Source organism: Calonectris borealis, chromosome 3, assembly GCF_964195595.1.
Source record: "Calonectris borealis chromosome 3, bCalBor7.hap1.2, whole genome shotgun sequence".
Lineage (NCBI taxonomy): Eukaryota > Metazoa > Chordata > Aves > Procellariiformes > Procellariidae > Calonectris > Calonectris borealis.
Window position 1 is genome coordinate 55,456,802 of NC_134314.1, and position 13,466 is coordinate 55,470,267.

General features: G+C 37.1%; 1 protein-coding gene across 1 annotated transcript in view; it reads right to left on the bottom strand.

Annotated features, from left to right (window-relative positions):
* The window catches only part of FRK (fyn related Src family tyrosine kinase), a 52,685-nt gene that overhangs the window by 12,394 nt on the left and 26,825 nt on the right, over positions 1–13,466 (bottom strand). The window contains exons 3-4 of the mRNA XM_075148076.1: positions 10,033–10,196; positions 9,232–9,400 (exon numbers count right to left, since the gene is read on the bottom strand). Coding sequence (XP_075004177.1) covers positions 9,232–9,400; positions 10,033–10,196 — 333 coding nt within the window. The remainder of the gene's footprint in view (positions 1–9,231; positions 9,401–10,032; positions 10,197–13,466) is intronic.

Genomic DNA, 13,466 nt, shown 5'->3' on the forward strand with positions numbered 1-13,466 from the left:
TTGGCATGGAAATCATCTTAAAGTCTACAGAGAAGCTGCATGATGTGAGGTGTTCTGCCTCAAAAGGTAAATGCATAAACATGATTAGTGATTTAGCATCGGTGCCAAAATTTGACATGTTGATCCTAAAAAGGATAAAGTGTTTGCTAACTTGGGGTCTACCAAATCACCTGCCCTCAATGGATCATTATACAGGATTTCTTCACACCATAGAAAATGACAGTCTGATTTGTTCCCATCATCAAAGTTTGGCAACAAGGAATCTCTCAGTTTAATCATGCTATAAACTTCTTCCAACAAACTGAAACCAAGCAAGATGTTTTTCACATATGACAACTTCCAATAAATTGATCAGGAGGGAAGTATTCTATTTGCTGAATAGCAGCAAATCCTTCTTTACGCTGTAAAAGTAACTAATAATAATAACTATAACAAACCGGTGACAAAGATCAATAAGTATTTCCTGCATATTTTAAAGAGCATATGTAACCTTCAGTTTTACTTAGTTTATATCTTTAAATAGCACAAGTAGCAAGAAACCCCCCAGAGCCCTGTAGCTCTTATACTGTAGTTAAGAAGTGGATTGGATGTTAACTAAAAAAATTAAAAAGTGTCTTTATCAGTGTTTTGTCTAAGATTAGGTTTTAGCAACTAGATAAGCGAAGTAAAAACTGCCTTTAAAAACAAGCAAACATGCTTGTTACAAATTAGTTAGATAAAGCTTGTCACAATAGAGGCAAAGAAGTTACAACACATTCTTTGAGGAAGTTTATATAAATGAAATATGTAAAATATATGCTACGTGGAGTTTCAAATAACTGGGGGGTTTCAGTTTGCAGTTGAATTACATGTGTTTTTAATGAAGGATACGTTTTCAGCTGTAAGTGCTAAACACAGTATGAAGAGCAGATTATTGTAAGTAGAAACCACTTGACCAAAAACCAACTAGTTAGCAGAAGCCTTTACTGAAACAACAAGCATCCCTTGTGTCAGACACCAGTTTGGGAGTAGACTGATCAGTACCTGAAGAAAATACGGTTTTGATAATTTGTTTTTTGAATGAAAAATGTATTTGTAAATGTCAAAGTCCTTCTTAAGAACAAAATATTGGAGTATGTTTCTTTGATGTGTTCTATGATGGGCTGCTTTGCCAGAAATCACCTCTAATTTAAGCCTACTTAAAGCAGGTATATCAGTTCTGATTACTTTCTCTGTGAAAGCGTTTTGTTCTAGAATTGAGGAAGCTTCACATTATAAGATAAACACTGATAATTTGGAAATGAGTTAGAGAGAAAGATCAGTTATTTTTATGTAGTTTCCACTGGCCTAAATGTAAGTGGCTCTCAAATATTTGATAAGGGGGTCCAGAGACCCTTTGTTTGCAACTTTCAAATAAACCCTTCTAAATGACTTCAAAGTAACCTTGTACTTCAGAGCAACCTTTTCTCTGAATAAGGTCATACAAAATGAACTTATGTACAGAGTATATACAGTTGAGCACATGCTGCACACAGTTGAGCATATTCTGTGATCTTCTGAAAAAGTTTATGTGTAATAAAGAAATAACATTAAAAAGTATAAGTTCTTGGTAACACAAGAGACTGAGTGTAAACTATTCACATTAACAGGAGAATGAGATAGGTATCTGACAATCCTCAAGCAGCTTTCTCACCATACAGAAGTGAACTTACAAGTTAGTGTAAGGTTATATACTGAACTAAATGGAATAAAATAATTTCTTTGTTCAGGGAAATTGGGAGACTTTCCTGAGTGCAAAGCTTTTTATACTGCATATGCACTAAAGAGATGACATATTGAAGAACTGAAAATATTATTAAAACCTCCGCTGACAGTACCAACCCAGAGACTATTTTGAGAAAGCCTCCTAAAAAAAAATCATGCTTGGGCAGCTTCCATGCAAAGAGAGAAGCTTGGGAGATGCTTTACAATACGATAATGACAAATGCATCTGTCAACTTGAACAGGCATAAGGAACTTTCTCAGATACGATTAATTGGTGATGATAGATGTCTGCTTTGCGTGCTGACAGTCGGAGAAGAAAGCTAGCCCAGACAATAGGTTCTAGAGAATCCATCACACTCAGCATAGGACAAAGTGCAAATCCCCACTGCAATGATTTCCACTTAAATAGAAAAAACAATGCCTCAGTGAGGAAATAAAAACAGAAATGTGAAATTACATGTCCAGGGACCTACACCAAGACATGCTGTGCAGAGCCAAGAACAGAAATAGCAATTGCTGGCTTCTAGACCATTTTCCTATCTGCTGATCCCTACACCTCTTTGATGATTGTGGGTCAACAACTCAAAAGTCAGAGATGTTTCTTAAGGCAAAGATGTTCTTGTGTTTTGTTTTTTCATTCACACATCCATCACTATGGTTTTGGCTGGTAAAATGTCACAGATGTCTTCAAAGCAGAGTCAAACACCAGTGCACAAGTAAAAGAATTATCTGACTGAAGGCATCACATTACTACTGCTTTTTGTTTATAGTCACAGTGATCAACAGATTGTTTCAACAAAATCTATAGTTCTGCACCTTCTAGCCTAGGAGCCATAGATTTTAATCACTGTGGCGTAGAAATACTAATGTGCATCCAACTTTTAAACACAGCTGGAGTGTCTTCAATGCACTGCTGAAACATTTAAGCAACTCACTGCCAGAAGCTTGAAGAAGCTTGGTTCTTGCAATGCAGTTCTTCAACACAGGATGAATGGTTCATGTTTATGCACCTGTATATTACCTGTGAAAAATCTGGTCTTCGTAGTGCAGTGGACAAACCCACACTGCTCAGTTTTTTCACCTGATGCCTAAAGTAATTGTGTATTAAGTCATGTCCCTATAAAGCTAGGAACTTATGTTTCCTTTGATTTTAGGGTTATTGCATAAGATAAGGGGTTTTATAGACATCTGAAAATGCATTCATGGGATTCTCCTTTGAAGGAGTATTATTTTTAATGTAAATACTAATTTGGGAAAGCATATAGGAGAGTATTAAAAGAAGAGTGCATAATCAGAGGGCAAGTAAAGAAGGAAATCCATCATGGACATCCTGGTGAGCACCAAACAGACAAAGTAGGGAAATAGGAACTCTTCAGCTTCTCTGCAGCACAAAAAAAAAGAACCTCCTGCTCCACTGACATTTTTCATCTGGACCAGGTCCTACTTTGGAGGTCGCAGGGAGCACAGTATGAACAATTGGATAGAAGATCAGGGAAGAGGGAAACTCAAATCCTTGGACATTGATGATTATTGCAGAGGGGATGTAGCAGCAACCATGGCTGATTGATAGGCTGTCTTACCAGTGCTGGGGTCTCCTCTTCCCGTGCCATTCTCCCCTGGATGTTTGTAGGAGGAAAAATAAGAGGGTGAACTAAAATTGCCAGAAATTATGAGGCGAGAAGGGGAAGAGAAGAAGGGGAGAGAAGGGAAAAGGGAAACAAAGAAGAGTAGGAGATATGAAGAGAAGAGTAGGAAGAACATGACCGCCATCTGTATCCTCCGCATGGAGGGTACTGTCCCAGGGGGACAATATGCTACAGTGCAACCTCTGAATATAACACCTGGAAGTGGTGAGATGACACAGAAAGCTGGTACTAATTAAAGAATCAAGATTTATGATTTTTAGCATAATGACAGCCTGTTTCACACTCACAAATGAGGTTTAGGATAACAAAAAGTTCTAAATATTGTTGTATTAATGAAAGATATTAAAGATAATACTTGGTATTACTTTAACCAAAAGACTCTATTTTAATTATGGGTCTTGTGACTCTTCCTGCAAGGTTAATAGAAATCTTATACAAATATAAAGATCACAGACTAATCATTCTGACATTTTGAAGGTCTTCATAATCCACCACTGGCTCTGAAAAAAGTCTCTACAGAGTCAGGGGAAAAAAATGGTTCTGGATCAATAGATTTCATCTTCTGATGTTTTCAGTCATGAAGTGTTGAACATTCTGTTTAGAGATGGACAACAAACTGCTAGCAGAAACAGGAATTCATTGAAAAAGGATGGTTCATTAAATCTGAAAACATCTCTGGTTGAGTTGTTTTTCCTGCAAAATCTCCCTTACGGTCCATAAGGGCTGTGTGTGGAGCCCTGTTGTCCATAGCCAGTGGACTGCAAACCCCAAACTCTGAAGCTGCTTAAACTAAATACTTCATAATCATAAAAGCAGGGGGTGAAATGACACCCCACCAGGTTCATCAGAAGATGGACATTTCCCATAACCTTCTTAAGAACCTCAATCCATCTGCAGTTCTTGGTCAGAGGGCTCCCAGGCTGACCAGTTTAAGATCTCAGAGGCTTCACCAGCTTGACATTTTCCTCAGTTTTGTTACTGGTGTAAATTACAGAATACTGCTGGTAGCTTGATTCACCTCCTCCAACTGTAGGCAATTATTCAGGCACCTAGATCTGAGTTAGTTGTCCAGACTTTAAAATCAAGGGAAAGAAAAATATTTAATAGCATGTTATTCTCTCATTATAATGTACATTTCTAATCTATAGTGCGATTTATCTTACATGTGAGTGCTTATTTCTTCCCACTAATTATTAAAAAAGCCTGATACATCTAAGATGTTAGATGCCTAAAAATAGGAAAAATGTAGCTAGTATACTATGCATCAATGTTTCTGAAAGAAACACTTGTGAAATTTCCAGTTTGTGTGCAATATCTGAAAAATTGGCTCTTGCTCCAAATTGGAATGGAAACAGATTTCTTGAATACCCTAATTACTCACAAGTCAGGAATCACACATTTGCATCAAGTGAGAACTGGTTCTGGGAAAAGTCCATCACTGCCATCTCACCAGAATTCTGGGAGTTTAATATTTCCTACAGGTCGGAAGGTCATCTACCTAAACACAATCATTTTAAGCCTTTTAGCAGCAATAGCTAGAAATCAGTGCAAGTCCAGAAAACTATTTGAGAAATGAGGAGAGTACCATATAACAAGAAACTATATTTAGCCTTTCTAAAGACAATTGAAAATTGGTTTAACTCACTCTGTATGTACCTCCGGAACGGAAAGAAAAAATAATGCATATGAGGAGGCTTTTGTTTTATTCCAAAAAGACATAGCAAGAGTTAAAGAGAAGACATCAGGTAAATCCAGATGAGAAATTAGGCCCACATTCTTACAGGCATAGTGATATACGATTGATACAAACTGTCAAAGATAGCAGAGGCAACTTCTCTCTGTGCCTCCAGCTCAGGACTAGAAGACTTCTAGTTATTGTCTAGTCAAGAACAAGCTGTGTTTTGATTAAATATAAATACTCTGTCTCAGCAGAGGGGTGAAATGTAATGGCATATAACAGCAAAGTGTTCAGACTAGTCATGATCTAGGATAGATGTACACTGCAAAATAACGCTCAACAGAAAAACTAGCAGAAATCCCTTCTGGCCTTCAGACTTACAACTCTACGACATACTGATTGCATTATGCTCTTCTATATTGTTTGCTATGTGATTACCTTACTTGATTAACCTGCTCCTGCTTGGAAATGAGAGCATGGTTCCATGTCACAATTTCTCTGGTGGTAAAGCCATTTTAACAGAACTCTCTCTATCTCAATCCCCTATATTTGCCAGATCACTTACAGTTTATCACACCCCTCTGTTGTTCTGATGACTTTCTTTTCCAGTGGGTCTACATTGTGAGGTAGCTTAACAAAAAGAATTTGCTTTAAAATACGCCCCCCTTCCCCCAACGTAAAGACAACTGGATTAGATCTTTGTGCCAAGCAACAGGAGAGGATCGTTTTGCAGTGTGTCACACTTGAAGCCTAAAATATTGCCTATGTGAATATTGGAAGCTTCAATCGTCAACATATACCATCATGCATTTCTTGATTACTCACGAACTACTATGTTTTCCATTCACTTATTATCTTTATATTATGATGAATGAAATTACCAGACCTAGCCTTTGCTATAATTTTATCAGTATCAAGCTAAGCATTTATTACTCAAATTAGGGGAGGGTATTGGGGTTTTTCTTTAATTATTGAAATGTTATTCCTTATGAGTAACGATGAGAACAAGCTATGGAAAACCAATGTGCTAACTGATTACAGTAAGGCACTCCAAGTGGTGAAAAACATTGTGTAAAGGATAATTTCCTAGAGAAGTATACAAGGTTAAATGCTTCCATTGGAGACTGTTTGAACTGTTTTTGTAGAACGAGGTAGTTCACAATGTACAGTGATAAGAGATTCAGTATTACCTATATAATTTATCAAGACAGCTTTGAGAATCAAAGTCTTCATTCTGAGCACCACTAACTGCAATGCACAACTTCTCTATCACAGTATTAGATCACAAGCTCTCAGCTATCCAAGCATCGCATCCAGGTGAGGCTTGTGTCTGCCCTAACTCAATATAATCCACTGTGAAATCAATGAGATTACTACTGTTGACCTTAACAGGAGGCAGACTAGAGTGAAAAAAACAGAGATGGAAAAAGTATTGAATAATCAAGCCCTTTTTCCCAGCCGAACTATGATACTACAAAAAGTATCACAGTTGAAGGGGCTTCTTCCTCTGTACTCTGTTAGTCTGTACGTAATAACAAGTTTGCAGTAAATATTATGTTTATTCCAGTGCAAAATTTAATTTTTAGCTAACAAACCTATTGAAGAAGTTTATGTGATCTTTTTTTATTGTTTTATAGTCTTCTGTAAGTGCATTCTTAGGACACTCTATTACTACAGAAACAAAAAAAACACCTTCTTTACCTGCTCATGTCGCTCTAGAATTATTGTGTTCTCTGTGTGCTTTACCAGCACATTATTGCTGAATATTGTCGAATGTATGAATTGTTGTTCATAATGAATTGAACAACAGTCAAAGAACGGATCTCCACAGATCAGTTTGGCCTTAAACACATTAAAATCTGTTTCAGGTATAAAATTAACTAACTCTTCTTTTTCTTTAGGTAGAGTATTAGTAGCAGTCATTCAGCTGATCAGCATCAAAAAGAAAAAAAAAAAGAAAAGAAAAAAAAGAAGGTAAATTGCAGCTGGAACTTGCCACTAGTGTTTCATGTATTTCTGGGGTAGTCTTGTCAGTTCTAACTGAATCCATTATTAAAATAGAAGTTTGTTTCACAAAGCACTGATAATATGTACTGTCCCCATTATAGAGAAGGAAAAGATGAATTAGAATTTTGAAATGAGTTATTAAGAGAAGGAGATTAAATATGATTCCCATTTTTGGGAATAGCTTCCCATTTTTGCATATGCAATATGAGAGGAATGTCAGCTCCACTTTCCCACTAAAGAAAATAAGTAGAAATGCATGCACTGCAATTTGTTCAAAATCTAATTTTTTTTTATGAGAAACAAATCTTTTCCTAGAGTGCTAATTGTCACATATTTTCTTAAAGAGGAAAGAAAAGACAATTTCTAAAAGAAAATTTAATGTCACAAAATTTAAGATAGCTTCATCTTGTTCTTCATTTCAGCTTCATTAGTTTCCTTCATTAAATATTGTTTAATAGATTTCACACTTTAGGAAGAACCCTTCAGTCTTCTGCAACAAAACAGACTTGTCCAGATGTTGCATTGAATCACTGAAGGAAAGTAAACACAGATGGAAATATTAGGTTCTTGTTGTATGGAGAAGAAAGGCAAGCATCATACTGGACTCTTTAAACAGAGGTCTAACACGTCAGAAACATGAAGCAAGTCCCTCTCTTTACACATCTAGACTTGTTCTTCCTTTTAGCATCGTACTTGGAAAAAAATATGGTTACCACTTCAAAACAGCCCAGTAAAGATCTTCTGAAAACAATGGGACATCTAAAACATCTGAGCTACGTACGAAGAATCTGGTTGAGCTGTTTAACCTAAAGAAGAAAAGACCAATGAGGAACTTGATAATAGTTTTCTTGTATGTTCAACACTGCTGTAAAGAGGAAGAAAATAATAGGTACTCTTTAGTCATGGTGTATAAGACAAGAGGTAATGGGCTTGTACTGCAGAATGAAAGATTCAGGTCAGACGCAAAGGAGAAAAAGACTGGTTTCCGACTCGTGGTTTCAGAAGTCAATAAAAATAGGCATATGGATCCCTGTCACAAAAGGTATAGGCTTACTGGATACTGTCTTAGGAAAGAGAAATGGACAAAGAGATTTCAAGATGGGTTCTGTGTTTACTGGTTCACTAGGGAGATGCATCTGTTCACTGAAAAAAGTATGCTGTCTTTCACATGAATTATAGAAAGCCTTTAGTCTGAGCAGTTTTCCTAATTTCAGTTAAGCAGAGGAAAAAAGGTGCTTATTTGCTTTCAATTTGCAAGTCCCAAAACACAAACGATATCCTGATATTAGATAGCCCTAAAACACATGCTTAAATTCCTTGCTGTTCAGGAGACCATTCAAGCAGGTCTCAAGCATATTTAGCTGTTCTTCGGAATCAAAGAGCTGAATCTGTTCTGCTTTCTGAAACATGATCATTAATGCGCAACACAAGCTTTTTCAATTAACAACAACTCATTATATTGTTATCTCTTTTTAAAAAACATGTATACCATCCAGGCAACCTTTCCTATCTATGTGGTTCTTGCCATCTGCTGGCAGATATTTTATGTTGTCAATTTAAAAGGCACAAATTACTTGAAGTTAATGAAAAATAATTAAGAAAAATGTTAAAAGCTGTATTAGTAACAAGCCTATATTATACGCATATATTGGGTATTAACATTGTGTATCAAAAATTTTGAGAAATTTTATTCAATCGATATTCAAATTAACGCACTTCTTAAATACAAACGTAACATAGCACATATTCTATATTACCAAAGGAATCATTATAATATAGCATCTAATCACTAAAAGAAATTCTACAGATGACAAACCAGTAGTAAATCGATTACTTCACTTACAGATGAAATGTAGTCATTCAATTCCATACAAGCAATATTGTACAAAAGAGATGGCCTTGCTGGGGTTGCATTTTTATGTAATACAGATGTTGAATGAGTTCAGCTCACACGGAAACAGAAAACTGTATAAAATTGTAATTCAAAATACCAAAGAATATCTGGACCTTGAGCTTTACCAACCTTCATGTTTAAATGCATAGATTTTAAGAATGGTTGCATAGACGGATAGGCTCTCTTTTCAGTAGCATTTAAAAAATAAAGGAGCACCCTTGCTAATATTTCACATTATTAGCATTTAAGAGTAATTCACATACCTGGTTTTAATGTTTTGATTGCCACGGGGGTGGTATTATTCCACAGTCCTTCCCATACCTCACCAAACTGACCAGATCCTAATTTTTTCAACAATTTCAGAGATTTTCGGTCTATCTCCCACTGATCGACAGTTTTATAAGACAAATCAAAAGTAGTAGGTATTTGTACCTGATAAAAGAAAATAAATAATACAGTAATTGAGACTTCCAATTTTTTTTCAACAGCATATACAAGTCATTGTTAACTACATCATGTAAAGTTGCAACTGATATAAATAATGCTTCCTTAGAGTACACATACACGTGATAAAGTAAGCTGAGAACATAAAATACAGCCCACATCCTGGGTACTTTTTGTTAGAAATTAGAAATACTCTAAAGAAAATATCCTGCCATTAAAAGTAAAAATTAGAAATCATCCCTCTAGCAAGCTTTTTGAACAGTGACGTATTGCTTGCCTGAACCTTGTGGTTTTGTCTCAGTAATTACTTATGGACAGCTAGAGTTATGAAGTTGGAGATTTCATCTCCATATACATTTATAAAAAGGTATTCATACATCATGATTTGGCGTGTTTTCTCCTCCAGCCACACAATGATTTGTTCAAAATGGCATAGTATTTTATTATTAACATGTCAGCTTCGAGAATGGAACTGCAGAGCTACCCAGAACTTCCTTAAAATAAGCAGATCATCAACATTTTGAAATGGTAGAAGCAGATACGGGTTTAACACCTTCTGACTGATATCTGACGAGTTAGCTTACAAAAAATACGTTGCACAATGTAGCATCTGCTCTTACCTTTAGGCATGGCTTTCTGAGCACCACACAGAGGCCATCACTGTTCTTACTGTAATAGTCAACAAACTCATTCAGAGTTTTGAAAGTTTTCCTTCTGCTTAGGAAAAAGCCTCCTTCATCCAGCTTTCTGATCCTGTAGTGCTTCACAGACACACCATCAAAAACTAAGAAGATTTAAATATATTAAGTTTCCAGGAATTATAGCAATGGTACAATATAGCTTACGGCCAAACCATCATAATTTTCCTAAATGTATTTATGACGACCCTAAAATAAATTATTTTAGTTTCAAAGATGACAACTACACACAATCTCTTTCAAACCACAGCCCACTGTTTAGATAGCTTAACATATCTAGTCTATTGGTCTTTAACCATTCAGGTTCAGAGACTCTTGCTTGCACCGTTAAGAACTGACACAAAAATACATAAAGACATCTTCTGTGAGGCACCTCCTATTTTCAATCTTTTAAGACACCAAAACCAGTCGGGAGCATCTAATTCACAGTAATCATTTAATCAGTTTTTAGTATTTCACTTATCAGTGTTAACATTCTAAATAGCAGCTGCTGGGCTGGCAGGCATTTTAGAGCAAACAGAAATACCCTCCACACGGCCATGATTCTCTGGAAATCGCTCCCATCTTCCATGGGTTTTATTGAGTTTTGTGCATGTTTGGAATATGTAAAAATCAGGCCAATAATGCTCTGGTTTGAGTAGCTGATGATTCCCTTTCCATTGAAATGTGTTTTATTCTTATCTATTCTTTCTTAATCAACAAGACCTTTCTCGCCTCACCTCCTGTAGGTTATTTACCTGCATATCATGACACCCAAAGTGTCCTTCCTTGTGATCATCAGAGCACTCTTTGGAGGTGTCAGAAAGAAGGCTGGGCCACTTCATGCTGGGGCTAGACCTGGACCAGCATCAGCCCAGAGGTGGACAAAAAAATGCATTGTCACTCACCTAGTATGTTATCTAAGGCATATTAGGCTTGTAATTGTAATTTCTGATGGCTCTGTCATATCTGGCTTAGAGCAGTGGCCTCCAAAGCAGAGTGCGTGCAACCCAGGGAGTGTGCACGACAGTCCATTGGGGTGTGGGAAATTTTTTTTTTTTTTACCATTAATAAAGAAAATAAAATAAATATTTTTAAAATACTGTTTATATCATCTTCATCTCATCCTTAATTTTTTTTTGTTTATGTTCTATAACGTACGTAATCTATCAGTACAGTAGTACATGTATATAATTTACAAATAAATAAATAAATAAACACATATCGGGGGTGAATGCTCAAAAATCTTTTTATTGGTAGGGGTGCACCATCAAAAAAGTTTGGACACCACTGGCTTAGAAATCTCCTTTATACAGGAATTTCAGCAGTAGCAATGGCAGGCTGAGCGTCAGCAGAGAGGGCAGTTCTGAAGAGCTGCAAAGGGGTGTAGCCTCTCATTTAGCATGACACTCCATGACTGAGACATCACTGTCCATTTCCAACGGGCAATGGAGAGCCGATGTCACATACTGAAGGGTAACTGATTTAGCTCCTAGCATCAGAGGGGTATCCCACCCTGCATTTAATGGAACAACACAGTGCTCTTCCATGATGAGTGAAGACAGAGCTCTCAAGGGGAGCCATCCCGGTCCTCATCACCCAACATTACACCTTTCCAATAGGCCAGGTGGCTCCTTCCACACTCATCAATTTGGGAGATTACCATTACTGTCCCTTTCTCAGGGCCCTCACACAAGACGAAAGTCTGAAAAGCAAAAGGGAGGCATAGGGGAAGGGCCTTCTGCTGTTTACCTCCAGTATACCTTTTACTAGCCAAAATTCCAGCAAACAATTTAGTCATGTTGACTAGTAGCTACTCTTAGTTAAATAATTTAATGGAAATATTTTCCAATCCTAGAAGCAGCCTTAGTCTGTCACATTCGAAAATCTAATCTAAAAAATTGTTATTGCTCACCCCTGGAGATATTATAGCTGATAGATCCTTGATATTGTAACACTGCATGAATTTTGGCAATCACTTTGGTTATACTAACAGAAGAATACACAGCTACATATTGTATGTAGAAAATATTATCGAAAATCATGGGTTGCATGCAATTAACAAAGTTGATATAAAGTATAATTTTTCTCACTGCTTAAGTGATTAAGTTGAAAAGAAAAATTTCATCTTCCTTAAGTACTGTCATGTACAAGCAAATTTTTTCTACTGTACTGTGCGATTGTCACGCCAGGCCACCAGAGGGCATACAGGAGCTGTTGAAAATATTAGGAGATTTTCTCTCTGCCACAGGTAATATTTTGAGAGAGCTGATTTACCAACTTACAATTCTGCGTGAGGACCAGGAATAAGAATATTTGTAAATATAACTCCATAGTATAAAGATAATTACATCACACTTTTCAAATGCCATTTCTTTTTAATTTAACGCCTTATAATTAGTATTTTTTAATTGTAAAATGCATGTACATTTTTGTGATGTATCATTTGGAAATGCGGCTGAAGCAAAATGAAGGAAAGAGTAATTCAGTAACAACAGACTGGAAATGTAATGGCTTTTCCAAAGCTCACAGTAAAGTGCATCTGGCCAAATGAATTGCTATTTATGACGAATAGAAGGCCAACAGGATGACTACGTTAATCCAGTCTGAGTCGTACATCACAAGTGATAGTAGTTTGACTACCTGCTTTATTTATTAGCAGCATTATAATTATTACTTGTGAAGCAGCTAATGTTAATGCTAGAGTTGGTTTGAAGGGTGTGCTATAATTTCTCAAACGAGCCGTGTATGAAGCCTTATGATTGGCAGCATACAGGTCAGGCGGTGATGCATGTGGAGAATCTGGAGAAAATTTCTACACCGATACCGTCTTTGCTTGTGATAAGCAGCTGAGATCAGTGCAGTATTTGACAAGGGGCTGTTGTATCCCAGGGCTGAGCCTGGCTGTACGAGTCCTGCACCGCACCCTCGCAGAGCTGCAGCCTGCTGTGGCTCCTCTGCCCAACACGACACAGAGCACGTGTCACTCAGGGAAGAGCTAGCCATAACCCCCTCGGTGCTTCCAGTCATCCCTACATCCACACCAGACTGTTTAACAGGACAGGATCGCAACTTCAGCTTCACACAGTTCGACAGCAAGTAGGTTTGAAGACTGCAGTGATTTTCTCCTCAACTTGCCCTTCCCAAAAGAATCACCATGCCCCATTAGATTTCTTCAAGGGTTTGGCTTAACAGAAGCATCTCCTCTCCCTGCTTCCCATCTTCATAAGGTTGGGCAATGCAGAAGTAGATTTTGCCCCCCCAGGGATGAAAATAAAATAATTTACTACTCCTTTCCCAGGGCAGCAAAATTTATGGTGGCATCAGCAGAGTCAACGTCTTCACCAGATGAATCACGGAGACACTAAGGCAGCATT